Raw genomic sequence first — 18,631 nt, forward strand, 5'->3', positions numbered from 1 at the left:
CATAATTCAACAAATAATATGAAAAAAAAAAACAATTTATTTTGAATGTCGTCCCTAAGAAAATCATTTATGTGATAATAATTTTCACTAATAAGATTATGTTTTAGTTTTTTCTTAGGTAGTTTATATCTTAACGCTCATACCTATTATAGCACACTATATTAGTCTTTAATGTAGGTACTGGTGGTAGGACCTCTTGTGAGTCCGCGCGGGTAGGTACCACCACCCTGCCTATTTCGGCCGTGAAGCAGTAATGCGTTTCGGCTTAAAGGGTGGGGCAGCCGTTGTAACTATACTTGAGACCTTAGAACTTATATCTCAAGGTGGGTGGCGCATTTACGTCGTAGATGTCTATGGGCTCCAGTAACCACTTAACACCAGGTGGGCTGTGAGCTCGTCCACCCATCTAAGAAACAAAAAAAAAAAAAGGTTTGGATTTTAGAAAACATAGTTTATCGTGGCGTAGATTTCTATTATTATGTAATAATAACTATCTACTCTATAATATCTACTATATAATAATTACTATTTATGTAATAGTTGAAGATTTTGGTAGGAAACATGCTTATTGCCCCCTGGCATTTCCGATAGAAACAGCGACCACTTACGATCAGATCGACTCCTGAATCTGATGTGGCAATGCCGAAACTGATAAACCGTCAAAATGAAAACAATAGATGAGATAATACAATGATAATAATATTTTGCCATATTGTCAAATTTCTATCTAAAAAGCCAAGAGCATCGTTAATGCTTATGTTAGGAAACTACACGAAATAAACGTAATAATTAATGACGTCAACGGTATTAAGGTGCGAGAGGGATAGCAAGATTTATTCGTTACGCACCACTGTTTGCCCTCAAAAATATTAATTACCACGTCATTCTATCTAATATTGATGCTGCTTTTACAACGGTACTTTACTGGTGGTAGAACCTGTTGTGAGGCCGCACGGGTAGGCATCACTACCCCGCCTATTACTGCCGTGAAGCAGCAATGCGTTTCAGTTTGAAGGGTGGGGTAGCCGTTGTAACTATACTGAGACCTTAGAACTTATAACTCAAGGTGGGTGGCGCATTTACGTTGTAGATGTCTATGGGCTCCAGTGAGCACTTAACACCATGTGGGCTGTGAGCTCGTCCACCCATCTAAGCAATAAATAACAACCTTTTTTTTAAACAGGTTTTTGTTATTTATTAAATGAAACATGTAAACATGTAAAGCTGTAGGATTCAAGTTTACTTTAATCTTAAATTCCACCACATCGTGCTTGTCGAATGTCAAATTATGTTAACGTTTCCGTCTCTATTTTAAACATACATCACTAGCAGTCTGTCAATCGGTGTCAATACACTTCAGATTAACAATATTGGCGACGAGAGCTCGCCGATTCGCTTGTATCTATCGTAAGATAAGCATGCCTAACCTAAATTTATGATAATATTTCCTAATTATTACTTTTTCCTTCTAATTAATACTTCGAAATAACGTCTTAACAACAGACGCCAGGCAGGTTGACGGCACCAATTCGAATGACCTCAACACAAGTCACTCAACACGTATGGACTGTTGTATTTATGGTCCGTCAACCCTTTCGCTACTATCGGTGACTATAGTGGCTCACTACAAAACGCCGTCAATACACGATAAGTGACTATAGTCACTGGTTGAGGCACCAATTAGAATGACCTCAACACAACTCACTCAACACGTATTGACTGTTGTATTTATGGTCTCTCAACCCTTTCGCTACTATCGGTGACTATAGTCGCTCACTACAAAACGCCGTCAATACACGATAAGTGACTATAGTCATTGGTTGGAAACGCCTTATGTACACCTCATGGATGATGTGCGCAATTCCAGTACGGTCCTACGTTTCCTACAAGACTTTGCAGCTAGGCCTAGCTAGCCTACCCTAGAGGGTGATGGGAGAGATGTGCTCCGCACTAAACACTTCACTCTCCCTCCTATGCCTTTTCATGAGTTCTATCTTATGCGGGGCTCGGACGTGGGTTGTTGAGCGACAGGAGGTTTTAGTCGGTTCGACTCCGACATACCCCGCCCGCCATCCCCAGTGGAGGGTGGGAGACCGGCGATTTCCTCCTGATAAAAAAAAAAGACCTACTGTAGCGAAAAGGGTTAAAAAAGGTTAACCATGCAACCTTTTTTAGAAGTCGTCGTGGCCTAAAGGATATGACGTCCGGTGCATTCGTATGTAGCGATGCACCGGTGTTCGAATCCCGCAGGCGGGTACCAATTTTTCTAATGAAATACGTACTCAACAAATGTTCACGATTGACTTCCACGGTGAAGGAATAACATCGTGTAATAAAAATCAAACCCGCAAAAATTATAATTTGCGTAATCACTGGTGGTAGGACCTCTTGGGAGACCGCACGGGTAGGTACCACCACCCCGCCTATTTCCGCCGTAAAGCAGTAATGCGTTTCGGTTCGAAGGGTGGGGGTAGCCGTTGTAACTATACTGAGACCTTAGAACTTATATAAAAAAAGAAAAAAAAATCATAAAATTGACTCCGGCCACACAATGGTAGACAGGGACAACTATATTGAACAATGACGACAACATTATGAGAGGGTATTTCATTTCTACACAAAAGGACGCTACAGCCTTGCCCAACAAAAGAGCCCACTGAGTTTCTCGCCGGCTCTTCTCAGTGGGTTGCGTTTCCGATACAGTAGTAGATTCTGCGAAGCACTGCTCTTGCTAGGGCCAGTGCTAGCAACACTCGCGGCTTGAGCCCCGTGAGCTCACCTGCTAGTTCGGTGAATCTAGAATAACCCCTTGAGGTTACTAGAATAGGTGGGAAAAAAATCATTACTTCAGTGTGCGATTTAAATCGTATCTTCAGTAAATTAATATATTTCATTAAATCCTACATTCAGCCTCTTTCTTTAAGAAAATAATATTAGTAAACTTTTTCATCTTGTCTGAAAATGAAACATAAGTACAGACAAATAATAATTTTCTTGAAATTCGGAAACTAAATCACGCCCGTTTAATATCAACATACGAATTATGTTACCATAATATGTTACGTCTCGTAACTATACGTTAATTGGTATTTCGTGGATTTCAAGTCGATGTGGACGGTCTAAACCATAAGAGAACCAACGCAATAAGTAACGTTTTTTTTTACCTACCTATGCTGATAGCCTTGAGAGGCTATTTCAGCTTCACCCTAACGTTTGTAGGTGAGCTCACGGGGCTCAACCGGAGAGTTGCTAACACTGACCCTAGCAAGAGCAGTGCTTCGGATCGGAAACGCGACCCACTGAGAAGATCCGGCGAGAAACTCAGTGGGCTGTGTCTATGGGTTAATTCGCTCGTCGAGCCCTTCGTCGCAAGCGACGGGTTCGACGAGGACTTTGACCGGAAATAAGTAACAATGAATTGAAAAAGATACAAAATATATCTATTTATTTGGTGATGGGACCTCGCGTGAGTCCGCACGGGTAGTTACCACCCCACCTATTTCTGCCGTGAAGCGGTAATGCGTTTCGGTTTGAAGGGTAGGGCAGTCGTGTAACTACATCGAGACCTTAGAACTTATATCTCAATTCATCGTGAACTTCGTTCTCTGAATCTTCTTTATGTCAACAAATTAACTCTTTGACAATTTACCAAGCTCATGTTATGGACGTTTCAAGCGAGCTATTGTCGTGTAAATAGTGATTCAAACCTATTTATTCAACTTCGCCTAAGAACTGTGCTTACGAGTGTTCGTGGCTGGTCAGGATGGGTACCGGCGACGGCGAGCCTTCGCCGCGCACTGTGCGGTACCGTGGGTTTCGTGGAGTCGGAGTGGTGGGGCTCGATGGGGTTTAGTCGGTAGTCGGTTTTGCGGGGTAGCTCTTGCGTGGCTGACGCCGTGCAGTGCCTCGCGCGCCTTTCTCAAGGCGTAGTCTCCCGGCAGGAATTGGGAAAAGAGGAGGACCCCTTTTTTCATCTTCTCCCTGTTCTTCTCTGGAGGCGCCGGAGTCCGACATAACCCGGTCTCTTACCCCCCTCGACCGGGTATCCGTAAATGGATTCCCCAGCGTTAAAAAAAAAAAAAAGGTTTTAACGTATAAAACAGTTAGTGTACTTCTTCAAACGAGGCTTGTGGAGAGTATTAAGCGGTAGGCAGCGACTTGGCTCTGCCCCTCGCATTGCTGAAGTCCATGGGCGACGGTAACCACTCACCATCAGGTGGGCCGTATGCTCGTCTGACTACAAGGGCAATAAAAAAAAAAGTTAATTTTGAAATCGTTCTTCGTTTTGCCAATAAATAAGGAAAAAATGGCTTCTTCTTGCATACCGATGATCATGCTTACGTCATAATATAATTGTTACCCTATTATCGTAGTAACCATGCCTCAAATTGATTGTGGGCGTGTTGCAAGTCGTGAAAAAATATTTATGAATCTTGTTGCGATCCTCGTAAATTTACATTAAATAAATTTAGGTACATTGTTGACATTATGTGACGGGTTCCAAAAAGTTATTTTTGATAGCATACCGAACTAAGAATCTTATTTTCATAAATTTTTAAACTATTTGATACAGGTCATGAAATAAGAGCGATATCATAATGTGACTAGCTGTTGCGGCCCGCGTGGTCATGGAAAAGTGTCGGTATCAAAGCTTATATCACGCTGATTTTTTTCTTCCTGTGCTGGTAACTTAAAACTATCGCACACTTTGGTGATTTTACTCTATCGCTTCAAAAAAAAAATGTAAATTCGTTGCTTCTTTTCGACTGGAACGAACAACAAGCAAACAAACCCACTCTCCCATTCAAATATTAACAATTATTCTCAGCGGTCTTTCATGCTTATGAAAAATAAACAGTTAGTCGGAGTGTCGCACACGACGTATTAAAGTCGGTGAAAATTACGTTCTAAGATTCCATTACATAAGATTCCATTACATATATACATATATAATAAGCGCTTTTAAAAAAAATTACCAAATCTTCCCTTGACTTTTATCTAAGAACATAACCTATATTTATCTAGACGTTTATTTGTACCGGCCAAGATTTTAATGAAGTAACTACGAGATAATAATAAACAAGCAATTGTGTATTTAAAATGACTGCAATAAAACGAGTGTACAGAATGTGTCCGTGTATAATAAAGTGTTTAAAAGCGGAATCTAACGAACGGACGTCTACTTTAATAATTAAAAGTGATGGTACCGAATCTGGAAACTTCTAAAAACGAAGCTCAAGTGAAAAGATAAAACGGTCAAATTTTGAGAACAACGCCATCTGTTATCGGTCGTGCTAAAACTTTAAAAAAATCGCAGTGTTATCGGTATTGTGCCAATAGAAATCGGAGTTTTCGAGATGGTCGAAGATACAGTGTCACAGCACGCCGACAGAATGTCAGCTGCGGCAGTTCTCCAGTTCGCAGCGAGAGAAGCCAGAGAAGGCAGAAGGTTGACGGAATTTGGAGCTCACGCGTTTACAAACCTCAATTACAATACTTATGGTATATTTAATAGTAATTCTATAGTATTTATTTAATTATATTTAATACTAGCGACCCGCCTCGCTTCGCTCCGGAAACATTAAATTTTTATTATTGATAGCTGAGTCCCGCGATGTTACCTGCGATTATTGTTGTACCGCGGGTGACGCCGCGGGGCGAAGCTAGTCTAAAAAAAGTAGCCTAAGTTACTCCTTATATCATCAGCTACCTCACTGAAAGTCTCCTCAAAATCGGTCCAGCCATTCCAGAGATTAGCCGGAACAAACAGACAGACCGGCAGACAGACAAAAATTGTAAAAAAATATATTTTGGTGTATGTACCGTATATATATATTCATATACATGTAGTAAAAAGCGGTAAATCACCGGTAATCAATGGCGCAAAACGCTAGAGAGAAACCATATTCCCTTACGTTAGCATTCTACAATGCTAACGGACTCGCGCGACAACGCGATCAAATTTACGAATTCCTCCGCGACAATCTTGTAGATATTCTACTAGTGCAGGAGACCTGCCTGAAGCCCTCGCGTCGTGACCCGAAAGTCGCGAATTACGTCATGGTTAGGAATGACAGACTCACCGCCTCCAAAGGCGGGACTGACATTTACTATAGGCGGGCCCTGCACGTTGTCCCTCTCGATACCCCCTCGCTCTCACATATCGAGGCGTCAGTGTGCCGTATCTCGCTGACGGGACACCAGCCGATCGTCATCGCATCCGTCTATCTCCCCCCGGACAAGCCCCTTCTGAGCAGTGACATCGAGTCACTGTTCGGCATGGGAGACTCCGTCATCCTGGCAGGCGATTTAAATTGCCACCACACTAGGTGGAACTGCCACAGTTCAAACATAAACGGTAGGCGTCTCGACGCGTTTATAGACGACCTTACCTTTGAAGTAGTCGGTCCCCCAACTCCAACATGTTATCCGTATAACATCGCGCTCCGTCCGAGCACTATAGACCTGGCACTGCTGAGGAACGTAACTCTGCGCTTGCGTTCCATCGAAGCAATGTCAGAGCTCGACTCAGACCACCGACCTGTCGTTATGCAGCTCGGTCGCCCCCACAACCCAGTCACAGCTACGAGGACCATGGTGGACTGGAAGAAGCTGGGCAAATGCTTAGCCGATGCCGCTCCACCAATCCTCCCCTGCGGCCCGGATTCAACTCCATCCCCCGAGGACACAGTCGAATCCATAAACATCATCACGAATCACATCTCTTCCGCGATCATAAGATCCTCAAAAGAAGTCGATGTGGAGGATAGCTTCCACCGCATCAGACTGTCCCCCGAACTTAGGAACCTCCTAAGAGTTAGAAACGCGGCAATCCGGGCCTACGATCAACTTCCCACGCACTCAAACCGGATTCGGATGTGTCGTCTACAGCGGGATGTAAAATCTCGCCTAAGCGACGCCCGAAATGAGAATTGGGATAGTTACTTAGAAGGACTCGCGCCCTCTCATCAAGCATACTGGCGACTAGCAAGGACTCTCAAGTCCGAAACTACCGCTACTATGCCTCCTCTCGTACGCCCTTCAGGCCAACCACCGGCTTTCGATGACGATGACAAGGCAGAGTTGCTGGCCGATGCACTGCAAGAGCAGTGCACCACCAGCACTCAATACGCGGACCCCGAACACACCGAGGCAGTCGACAGGGAGGTCGAGCGCAGAGCTTCCCTGCCACCCTCGGACGCGTTACCCCCCATTACCTCTGACGAAGTTAGAGAAGTAATAGACAACCTTCAACCTAAGAAGGCACCCGGCTCCGACGGCATCCGCAACCGCGCGTTAAAACTCTTACCAGTCCAACTGATAACAATGTTGGCTACCATCTTAAATGCCGCTATGACGCACTGCATCTTTCCGGCGGTATGGAAAGAAGCAGACGTTATCGGTATACACAAGCCGGGCAAACCGAATAATGAAACCGCTAGTTACCGACCGATCAGTCTCCTCCCAGCGATAGGCAAAATTTACGAACGGCTCCTTCGGAAACGCCTCTGGGACTTCGTTACCGCGAATAAAATTCTAATAGACGAGCAGTTTGGATTCCGCGCCAAACACTCGTGCGTACAACAAGTGCACCGCCTCACGGAGCACATCTTAATAGGGCTAAATAGGCGTAAACAAATCCCGACCGGCGCCCTCTTCTTCGATGTAGCGAAGGCGTTCGACAAAGTCTGGCACAACGGTTTGATCTACAAACTGTACAACATGGGAGTGCCAGACAGACTCGTGCTCATCATACGAGACTTCTTGTCGAACCGTTCGTTTCGATATCGAGTAGAGGGAACTCGTTCTCGTCCCCGTCATCTGACTGCCGGAGTCCCGCAAGGCTCCGCACTCTCCCCGTTACTATTTAGTTTGTATATCAACGATATACCCCGGTCTCCGGAGACCCATCTAGCGCTCTTCGCCGATGACACGGCTATCTACTACTCGTGTAGGAAGATGTCGTTGCTTCATCGGCGACTCCAGACCGCAGTAACCACCATGGGACAGTGGTTCCGGAAGTGGCGAATAGACATTAACCCCACGAAAAGCACAGCGGTGCTATTCAAAAGGGGTCGCCCTCCGAATACCACTTCGAGCACCCCACTCCCCAATAGGCGCGTAAACACCTCCGCCGTTAGCCCCATCACTCTCTTTGACCAGCCCATACCGTGGGCCCCGAAGGTCAAATACCTAGGCGTCACCCTCGACAGAGGGATGACATTCCGTCCCCACGTAAAAACGGTACGCGATCGCGCCGCGTTTATACTAGGACGACTCTACCCAATGCTTTGTAGACGAAGCAAACTGTCCCTCCGTAATAAGGTAACCCTCTACAAAACTTGCATACGCCCCGTCATGACGTATGCAAGCGTAGTGTTCGCTCACGCGGCCCGCACCAACTTGAAACCCCTTCAGGTTATACAATCCCGATTCTGCAGGATAGCCGTCGGAGCACCATGGTTCCAGAGGAACGTGGACCTCCACGATGACCTGGAGCTCGACCCCGTCAGTAAGTATCTACAGTCGGCATCGCTGCGCCACTTTGAGAAGGCGGCACGACATGAGAACCCTCTTGTCGTGGCCGCCGGAAACTACATACCCGATCCTGTAGACCGTTTGGTAAACCGTCGACGTCGCCCAAAGCACGTCATCACGGATCCTCCTGATCCATTAACGGTGCTTTTAGGTAATACAAGCACCGGTCACCGTCCTCGCCGAACCCGTCGCTTGCGACGAAGGGCTCGACGAGCGAATTAACCCACAGACACAGCCCACTGAGTTTCTCGCCGGATCTTCTCAGTGGGTCGCGCTTCCGATCCGGTGGTAGATTCTGCGAAGCACTGCTCTTGCTAGGGCGGTGTTAGCAATTCTCCGGTTTGAGCCCCGCGAGCTCACCTACACAAGCTAGGGTACGCTGAAGTAGCCTCTCAAGGCTATCAGCATAGGTAGGAAACAAAAAAAAAGCGGTTATTTCAATATTACAAACAGACAGTCCAATTTTATTTATATGTATAGATAATTCTTTTTTAAGATGATAGTTATTACTGGAAATATTTGCCACGCAATTCGCGTATAAAGAGCCAGAATATACTTGCTAATGTTAAGTACATTGGTACACTGCGCACTTAGGTTGACAAAGCGGTATTTTTAGGAGATGATTTTTCGACATTGACATGCAAAATTTTAGTCGTCGTGGCCTAAAGGATAAGACGTCCGTTGCATTCGTATCTAGAGATGCAATGGTGTTCGAATCTCGCAGGCGGGTACCATTTTTTGTAATGAAATACGTGCTCAACGAATGTTCACGATTGACTTCCACGGTGAAGGAATAACATCGTGTAATAAAAATCAAACCCGCAAAATTATAATTTGCGTAATTACTGGTAGTAGGACCTCTTGTGAGTCCGCGCGGGTAGGTACCACCACCCTGCCTATTTCTGCTGTGAAGCAGTAATGCGTTTCGGTTTGAAGGGCGGCGCAGCCGTTGTAACTACTCGAGATCTTAGAACTGATATCTCAAGGTGGGTGGCGCATTTACGTCGTAGATGCCTATGGGCTCCAGTAACCACTTAACACCAGGTGGGCTGTGAGGTCGTCCACTACTCTTAAGCAGTAAAAAAAAAACATCCGATGCTAATGGTATCTAAATCCTGTTGAATAAAACCGTTTGTCATTGGCATACTTTATCTCTACTGGTGGTATATTTATGCTAAGTTTTGGACCCAAGTCCACTTAAGCACCAGGTAACCCTAAAAAGCTGGGGATCCGACAGCCACAATGCGTGGATTTAGTTAACTTACTTAGTACTTTGTGATTGCGAGGGCCTAGTAATGAAAATAATTCCGACCAATATCCGAAGTTCGATAAGTGAACTCGCCCATAGAAACAGCCCATTGAGTTTCTCGCCGGATCTTCTCAGTAGGTCGTGATTCCAATTCGCGAAACACCTGCTCTTTGGTTTTTAGGTCTCCTTTGGAGGCACTGGGGCAGCTGTTAGAAAATCCCACCTCTCTCGGCTGAGCTTTTGCTCGCCCACCTGGTGAAACTGGAAAGGCCTCCGGGCTACCAGTAAACCTTCATTCATAATTTCTGCGAAACACTGCTCTTGCTCGCTGTTAGCAAATTAAATTCCTCAGGTTGAGCCCGTCAGCTCACCTACCCGTCCAGGCGTAGCTAGAATATCTGCGTAAGCTTCCAGCGAATAGGTAGGGAAAAAAGAAAATAATGAGCATCTTAGGCGTCGGCCATCCGGCTTATGTTTCCGATTCCCAGAGCTATTATATCGAATTTATTGACCAGAATTTAGTTTGAACCAGTTATGTTTGTCGCTACTCTGATTGGGGTCAGAGTACGACGATGATAACTTGTTTGAACTCCTTACATTGATTGCGAAATAGGCACACGTGCCACATATCAACTGTGCGTGTAAACATTATTTTGTTATATCTGATTCGGTCATTATAACTTTAAATTCCCCCCGCCAAACTCAGCTTGCTCAGAAACTTTTCTTCGTGGTAGTTGAGATTGATTTATGGAGAGCAGACTGGACGACCATTGTCAGGGCACTGACCGGATGGCACTAGTTTCATGAATCGGTAGACCGTCTTTCAAACTTTAGGGATCTATATTCCTACCTAAGCTGATAGCCTTGAGAGGCTATTTCAGCGTAACCTTAACTAGTAGGTGAGCTAACGGGGCTGTAACCGGAGTGATGCTAACACTGACCCTAGCAAGAGCAGTGCTTCTCAGAATCTACCACCGAATCGGAAACGCGATCCACTGAGAAGAGCCGGCAAGAAAGAAACTCAGTGGGCTGTGTCTATGGGTTAATTCGCTCGTCGAGCCCTTCTTCGCAAGCGACGGATTCGACGAGGACGGCGACCGATGCTTGTGGTACCTAAAAGCACCGTTAACGGATCGGGAGGATCCGTAATGACGTGTTTTGGGCGACGTCGAAATATCACTAAGACATTAAACATGAGAAGGATTTCATCAAGAAACGACCCAGTATGTAAGGTTCACTCACGAGAATACTCTGGTTGCAGTATGGCCTTCGAAGACAGCGATCCTATGGCCCATTTGATGATGAGATTTCACTGTTGCTCGTAATCAACAGTAATACCAGGTTCGCAACTGTGAGAACTGAGCCGTTGTATGTATGCTTTTTCGAATTTCGGTACTCGTACAGAAACCTCGCAATGGATGAGGGTATTTTAATAATAATAATAATAATAATAAACATTTATTCCAAACATAAATTTACAAAAAATTAAACAAAAGAAAAAAAAACAAAATGTGTGCAATTCACACGTGGTAGAAGTGAAATCTTCCAAAATTAAAATACAATTATCCTAAACGTCTTAAGTATATGTAAAATTTTGTCATTAGTAAATAATTGTAAGGTAGCGCCCTCTGTGAATTGATATTTTAATTTCACGTATAATCCTAAATTAAAATTCACTACAAGAGCTTTCATACACACGTTAGTATTAAAAAATCTCACAGATGGCGCTGTATTAAATAGTATGTATATTTCTGTCTCATCCTTTGCTGGCTTCACCCTACACATTTTTGTATTTGTGTCTCTTACCTGTCGTTTTTTCCGTTGCATCCGGTTTGAAATCACAACGATTCTAAAGAAGTTTTCACTTCAATAACGAGGCTTGAAAATGATTACCGACTCAGCAATGCCTAACAGTATCGAGACAATCGTTACTGCGGCGCTGATCTTCCGCCGGCACCCGCGGAGTGACGTGCACACCAGCATCAGACCGACCAATCATTATCTGAGCTTAGAATGCATTAATAACTGCAACAACAACAATAAAAACAATGAAATACATATCTATATTTAATTATAAAAAAATTACAATTGCAATGCACAATTACAGCACGGAATAGTTAAAATTGATATTTTCGAATTTTATTTGCATATTCAGAAGATATACTTTTAAATTTCCTTTAAAAGAACTTAGCGTTCTCTGGTGCCGGATAGGTGGAGGAATATTGGAATATAATCACTACATAGTATAAAACAAAGTCGCTTTCTCTGACCCTATATCTGTCCCTATGTATGCTTAAATCTTTAAAACTACGCAACGGATTTTGATGCGGTTTTTTTTAATAGATAGAGTGATTGAAGAGGAAAGTTTGTATGTATAACATCCATTAAATAGAGGAGAAATCAATAATAAATTACAGTTTCCGAAGCGAAGCGAGGGCGGGTCGCTAGTATAATAATACTTAAGAATGTAAGGCTGATGGATAATGAAGTTGACGGGATATAAAAAGATCCTAAGACTATAGACAAACTAGCGCCCGAACTAGTGATTCTCGAAGTCTCTAAAGCCATAAAAAACAATCACATTGGGCAATTGAAACATGACGTCGAACGAAGTCTCAGATATTTTACTTCAAAACCCAATGATGACCTGTAAAGGCCATTGTTATCTGAAATATATAAATGTGACGGTTTCACTTGTCTCTCGGACTTTATACTCCGCTCGTAATCTATTATCGTTTGAACGAACGTTTTATAGTGAAACTGCAATGTATCTTCAGTATTTTTAACTGACTTCAAAAGAATCATCAATATCGATTCACCCAGTCAAAAGTTATGAGGTAACAAACATAAAAAAAACATACAGTCGAATTGAGAACCTCCTCCTTTTTTGAAGTTAGTTAATTGTTCGAGATGATACCGGCATCTTGTATTTACCATCGCACCGCCCGCCACCGGAGTAGAGTTCATCCATACTACCTGGAGCCACTGCGGTCATCCACAGTGCGTTTCCAGAGGTCTTTTTTGCCACGTACCATCCGGCTATGGAATGAGCTCCCCTCCACGGTGTTTCCCGAGCGCTATGACATGTCCTTCTTCAAACGAGGCTTGTGGAGAGTATTAAGCGGTAGGCAGCGGCTTGGCTCTGCCCTTGGTATTGCTGAAGTCCATGGGCGACGGTAACCACTCACCATCAGATGGGCCGTATGCTCGTCTGCCTACAAGGGTAATAAAAAATAAAAAATAAAAAAAAAACTTACTAAGACTTACATTAAGACACAAAAGAAGGCAAAGTTAGCCAATCTATTCGCCTTAATAACAATAATCGAAATAATTACTTCAGTGCGCCGGATAACGTTCTGGATATCGTAAAAGTTAACCTAATTTTGTACGCAATTGGAACAGCGCCCCTAGCGGCAAACGTACGCAAACGATCCCATTCCATACAAATATGAGTTAACTTTTACGCTATCGATAACGTTAAAAAACTCGCACTAAGCACACAGCAATACACTGTGAGAATAAATGATATATAAAAAAAACCTCACCACGACCTCTTATCTCAAATGTGACCCTCATTGTCTCCGACAACCGATAAAGACCACAACTAAACCTTGATCAATTCTTATAGTCACTTTTATTAGTAAAAATTAAATCAAAATTCTTCACTAATCGCCTCTTAATAGTAATATACAAGCTATTCTGAATGTCTATTATCAAGAAGGTTCATCCAATGTCATGCGAGAAAAACACGATAATAGCACCCATGTTAGTTTGAACTTCATTTCTAAAGCGTTAAAGGTAATATTGCATTGGTCTGGGTTTTTTTTAAGTACCTTTTGTTTTTTTTTCTCCCATTACCCGCCCGTTACATATCGAAGAAATATGCAATAATTATGAATTTAAACAAACAATGCTTTTAAAATGATAAAAAATTTATACTGCATAAGATTTTTTTTTGTAATTATGAAAGTGATCTGTCTGTTAGGTTTTCATGTCTAAAAATCTGAACCGGTTTTTGACGAATTTTGGTATGGAAATTATTTGAGTCCTGGTAAAGAATATAGGTGACTTAGTGTGGGTTCCGCTCATGAGATATAAAGTATAGTTTAATACAGACAATAATACAAATATTGTAAGAAAAACTAAAACTGACTTCAAAAGACAATGATAATATCATCAATGTGGCCTGAAGTCTATTAAATATGGACTCTTATGGGTACCACGAAGCATACTGGTCAGATATTGATAAAATTTAAGTGGGAGCCACACGAGAAATAGTTTTCAAATAAAATAAAAACATCAAAATCTGTTGACCTAGAAAAAAGGTTTGTTATAATACACATTTCATTGCACCTACTACTATTTACTCTGCACTACCTTTGGTTGACTGGTAGAGAATGCCTTAGGCATTAAGTCCTCTAAGTGTTTCGGGTCCCCCTCACATGTCGGTCTGGGGACCGGCGAAAGGGGCCTAAGAAGACGACGTGCAAGCTGCTCTGCACGCGTTTTACGCAAGAGCATCTGGGTGATGGAAGGCCGGCTATCCTGGACCCACGCTGGTTCTGGTCCAGCGGGGTATTCCGTAGAATAGCTCACTCTAACCGGCGCCATCTAGGCGGGCTTCGGATAGCCTGCCGGCCGAGAGGGCTGATGGTCGTGGCGCCGACGACCCCCGGTCCGACGTCCCGAGGGGGAGGGTGATGGGAGAGATGTGCTCCGCACTAAACGCGTCACTTTCCCCCCTCTGCCTCTTCATGAGTTCTGTCTCATGCGAGGTTTGGACGTTGGTTGTTGAGTGACAGGAGGTTTTAGTCAGTTCGACTCTGACATGCCCCGCCGTCCATCCCCAGTGGAGGGCGGAAGTCCGGCGATTCATCCTGGCCAAAAAAAAAGACCTACTGTAGCGAAAAGGGTTAAAAAAGGTTAACCATGCAACCTAAAATCGAATCCGGCCACACAATGGTAAACAGGGACAACTATATTGAACAATGACGACAAAATTATGAGAGGGTAATTTATTTCTACACAAAAGACATGACATTTGATCCGAATCAGAACGTAGGCTAAGCTCTCCAATTACGGTAAATAAAAAAAGTTAGGATCGTCCGCGAATATTTTATTTGTAACCAATTTAACTTTTACTGGTGGTAGGACCACTTGTGAGTCCGCGCGGATAGGTACCACCACCCCGCCTATTTCTGCCGTGAAGCAGTCATGCGTTTCGGTTTGAAGGATGTGGCAGCCGTTGTAATCATACTGAGCTCTTGTTACTTATATCTCAAGGTGGGTTGCGCCTTTACCTTGTAGATGTCTGTGGGCTCCAGTAACCACTTAACACGAAGCGGCTGTGAGCCGTGTGAATAAAAAAAATATCACTGTAATTGTCGTTCTTATTGTCCACAGCTGCCCTAAGCGAGATAGGCGGGAGCGGCACAAGCTCCTCATCCTCGCATTTGTCTCCGGCATGGCAAGTCAACGAGCTGGATCTGGACTTGCCCGTCGAACTGTCCATGAAGTTAGTACTCCTTTGTTATTTTAGCAGAGTTAAGCCCACGCTTAGGCCAATAAGGGCGAAGCGGCTTCGAGAACTGTTAGAGCATCATACGCAATATTTGTGATACCCAATATTAATAGACAGTTTAGGGATACGAAAAGGTAGATCTTGCTTGTTATCTTAGCACAGTTGAGCCCACGCCTAGGCCAATAAGGAGGAAGCGGCTTCGAGAACTGTTAGAGCACCATACTACGTATTTGTAATTCCCAATATTCATAGACAGTTTTGGGATACGAAAAGGTAGATCTTGCACCGAGCGCGCGGTTCGTTAAACCGACGATCTATGGACCTCGAATATGTGCAAGTTTATCTCGTAAATTTCCTTAAGGCGAATTAAGTTTTTGCCATATTAATCTCCATCTATGATAGCTACCGCCATAGGGGTATGAAATAACAGTGAGAATACTATTATTGTGAACCGATTTTGAGTGCAGAAGCTTGTGAGGTGTGCGAGTTGCACACCGATATAACGTTTATATAGTTCTTAAAAGTTGAATATCAGTTTATCTACCCGTGAAGCTGAAACGCTTAGAGACCTATAGGTACCGCTATCCCACCTATTTCTGCTGGTACGCATTCACGCGTTTTGATTAATCACGCGAGAAGAAAGCTGTCGTACAATAAAATTAAAACAACCTCAGTCGCCATCTATTTTTAAAGATTATAAACTTATCTGCCACGACATCTGTGATTGACAACCCGAACTATTTGAACAGCGAAGCGCTGTTGTCGCTTCCATCGTTGGCGGTGTTCAAACAGGAGGCTCCGTCCCCGACGGGCGCGGTTCTCTCGCCCCCCCGCCGCCACTGGCCCGTCCCCCGACGGAACGACGATCGGCAGGTAGGTACAGCGACTACATTCATAGATAATATAAGCCGCGCCAATAAAGAAACGAATCGAAAATGGTGTCTATGTACCTGCACTGACAGATGGTAGGGTCAACAAATAAAAAGAAAGATAGAAAGAAAAAGTTGTTTATTGTAAAAAAATATAAAAAAACAAATGAGAATGTACTTTACTTTGGTGCCCTGGCAGCGGCAAAATAACAACGAAATAACGAACAAATGCAATAAATAACAACAGAATTTGAGAGAAAACAGAGCGCGTCGAGACATTGTGAGAACAAAGTCAGAACTGATAATTTTTTTTGCATGCAGTACGCGCCGTGTGCGACTGAAGACAAAAATAGCTTAGAGTGAGAGCGCATGATCGCCGCTGCCATTTTAGATTCGTTTCTTTATTGGCGCGGCTTATACACGTAAATTAATTATAGATAAGCAACTCAAGCACTCAACAAAAATGTTTACGGGCATCGGCCACTAGATGGCTTTTCTTCAATTTGCTCCTGTAGATGGCAGTAACATATTCACTATCCTATATTTTATTTTTAATGAAGGATTTTGTAAATTTTCAGAAACCACAAATTGATAAAAATTTAATCAATTTGTCTACAACAAATAAAGACTTGTATTATTTATATATTTTTTTATTATCTGTGCTTAGTTACACAATAATTAAATGCCCTAGCTATAACAACATATAAGCTTAGAGGCATCCGCTACAAGATATCGCTAGTTTCCATGAAAAAAATATTTGTCTTAAAGTATCGCAGTTTCAGGGCTGTGCCTACATTAACATGTTGACTCCCATGTAGGTCACCGGTGCCCTACGTGGCAGCGCGGTGGCGTATAAACGCCATTCTTGGTTGACCGGTAGAGAATATATTGCTACGCGCTGGGGTTCGGGATAAATAAAATTTCACCAAAGTACAACTTAAAAACTGTATTCAACACTTAAAACACTTAGACACTTCACAAACACTTTGAAACTCTCAATTCGCTTGTTTCGCTTCGCTTCAGGTGATCCGTTCGCTATTTCGCTTCGAGTAGTTCCGATTACTGACTGACTGCGTGCCATCTCTGCAACGCTTTTATAGCTCATCCCTCATTCATACCTCATCCCTAGAATCATCGAGAATATTCCACACATCTCTAGTCGTAGTTCCCGCTATCTGACAATAGATGGCGTTGTAATACTCGAGCGTTCTGGATCCGTATTCGTTCGACTATTCGGCGATAGATGGCGTTTCTCTTGCCGGCTTAACAATATATATAATAAATTTACCGAGAATCTTAACGTATGAATGACTATATTAATTAGTTGACGCGGTAATTTAGCTGATTTAGTTTTTTTGTAAAAACACTGAAAGATCAGCTCTGAAACTTCGTGTTGTGATAATACGACGATCGTCTTGACAATGACAATACAAACCGCATTGAATGTTAAATTTGACAGATGACAAGCATGGTTGTCGACGGAGCCCGTGACGGCATGGACGAGTGCCAGCAGTCGCCTTCACACAACGGAAATGCTATGCAGCATGGTAATATGGAGATTTTAATTTTTCAAGCCGTAATGGACAGGACCGTGGTACCTACCCGTACGGTCCATCGATGAAAACCAATGTCGACCTATCAACCTAGCCGATCCACCGATTTCTAAATTTATGAGGAATTGTTGGAGATGATACCGGCATCTCGTTTTTACTATTGCACCGCCCGCCACCGGAGTAGAGTTCATACACACTACCTGGAGCCACTGCGGTCATCCACAGTGCGTTTCCAGATGTATTTTTTGCCACGTACCATCCGGCTATGGAACGAGCTCCCCTCCTGGTGTTTCCCGAGCGCTATGACATGTCCTTCTTCAAACGAGGCTTGTGGAGAGTATTAATCGGTAGGCAGCGGCTTGGCTCTGCCCCTGGCATTGCTGAAGTCCATGGGCGAAGGTAACCACTCACCATCAGGTGGGCCGTATCCTCGACTGCCTGCCTACAAGGGCAATAAAAAAAAATATCTTTTTTTAATCCCAAGGGTCCTTCTGCTAAATTAAATTAATTATCGGCAGCGCAATCTATGAACCGGTCCCACGAAATACGCTTTTGTTCTCAGGAAGTCCCGACGCCTTGCAGTGCCAACAGCAGATGCCGCCGAGCGCCGTCATGCCAATGAACGGCTACCATTCACCAAACGAACACGAGAATAAAAGTGAGTTTATATATTTATTTATTAATCAACATTATGGGCTGGAAACGGGGAGGCCTAATCGATCGAGTAGGTGAGCTCACGGGGCTCTAATCTGAAGATGCTGCTAACACGAACCTTAGCAAGAGCCGTGTTTCGCAGAATCTACCACCGGATCGGAAACGCGACCCACTGAGAAGATCCGGAGAGAAACTCAGTGGGCTGTGTCTGTGGGTACTTGATGATACCACGCGGTCTACCTCACAA

The 18,631-nt window shown here is 43.6% G+C and overlaps 1 protein-coding gene across 2 annotated transcripts in view; it reads left to right on the forward strand.

Annotated features, from left to right (window-relative positions):
- gem (transcription factor CP2 like gemini) overlaps positions 1-18,631 on the forward strand; it is a 54,561-nt gene that overhangs the window by 9,516 nt on the left and 26,414 nt on the right. For both annotated transcript variants that reach the window (XM_089733853.1, XM_028177962.2), the window contains exons 2-5: positions 15,191-15,302; positions 16,058-16,181; positions 17,637-17,724; positions 18,293-18,388. In XM_089733853.1, coding sequence (XP_089589979.1) covers positions 15,191-15,302; positions 16,058-16,181; positions 17,637-17,724; positions 18,293-18,388 — 420 coding nt within the window. The remainder of the gene's footprint in view (positions 1-15,190; positions 15,303-16,057; positions 16,182-17,636; positions 17,725-18,292; positions 18,389-18,631) is intronic.

This window comes from Bombyx mandarina, chromosome 02 (genome assembly GCF_030267445.1).
Source record: "Bombyx mandarina strain Sakado chromosome 02, ASM3026744v2".
NCBI classification, from domain to species: domain Eukaryota; kingdom Metazoa; phylum Arthropoda; class Insecta; order Lepidoptera; family Bombycidae; genus Bombyx; species Bombyx mandarina.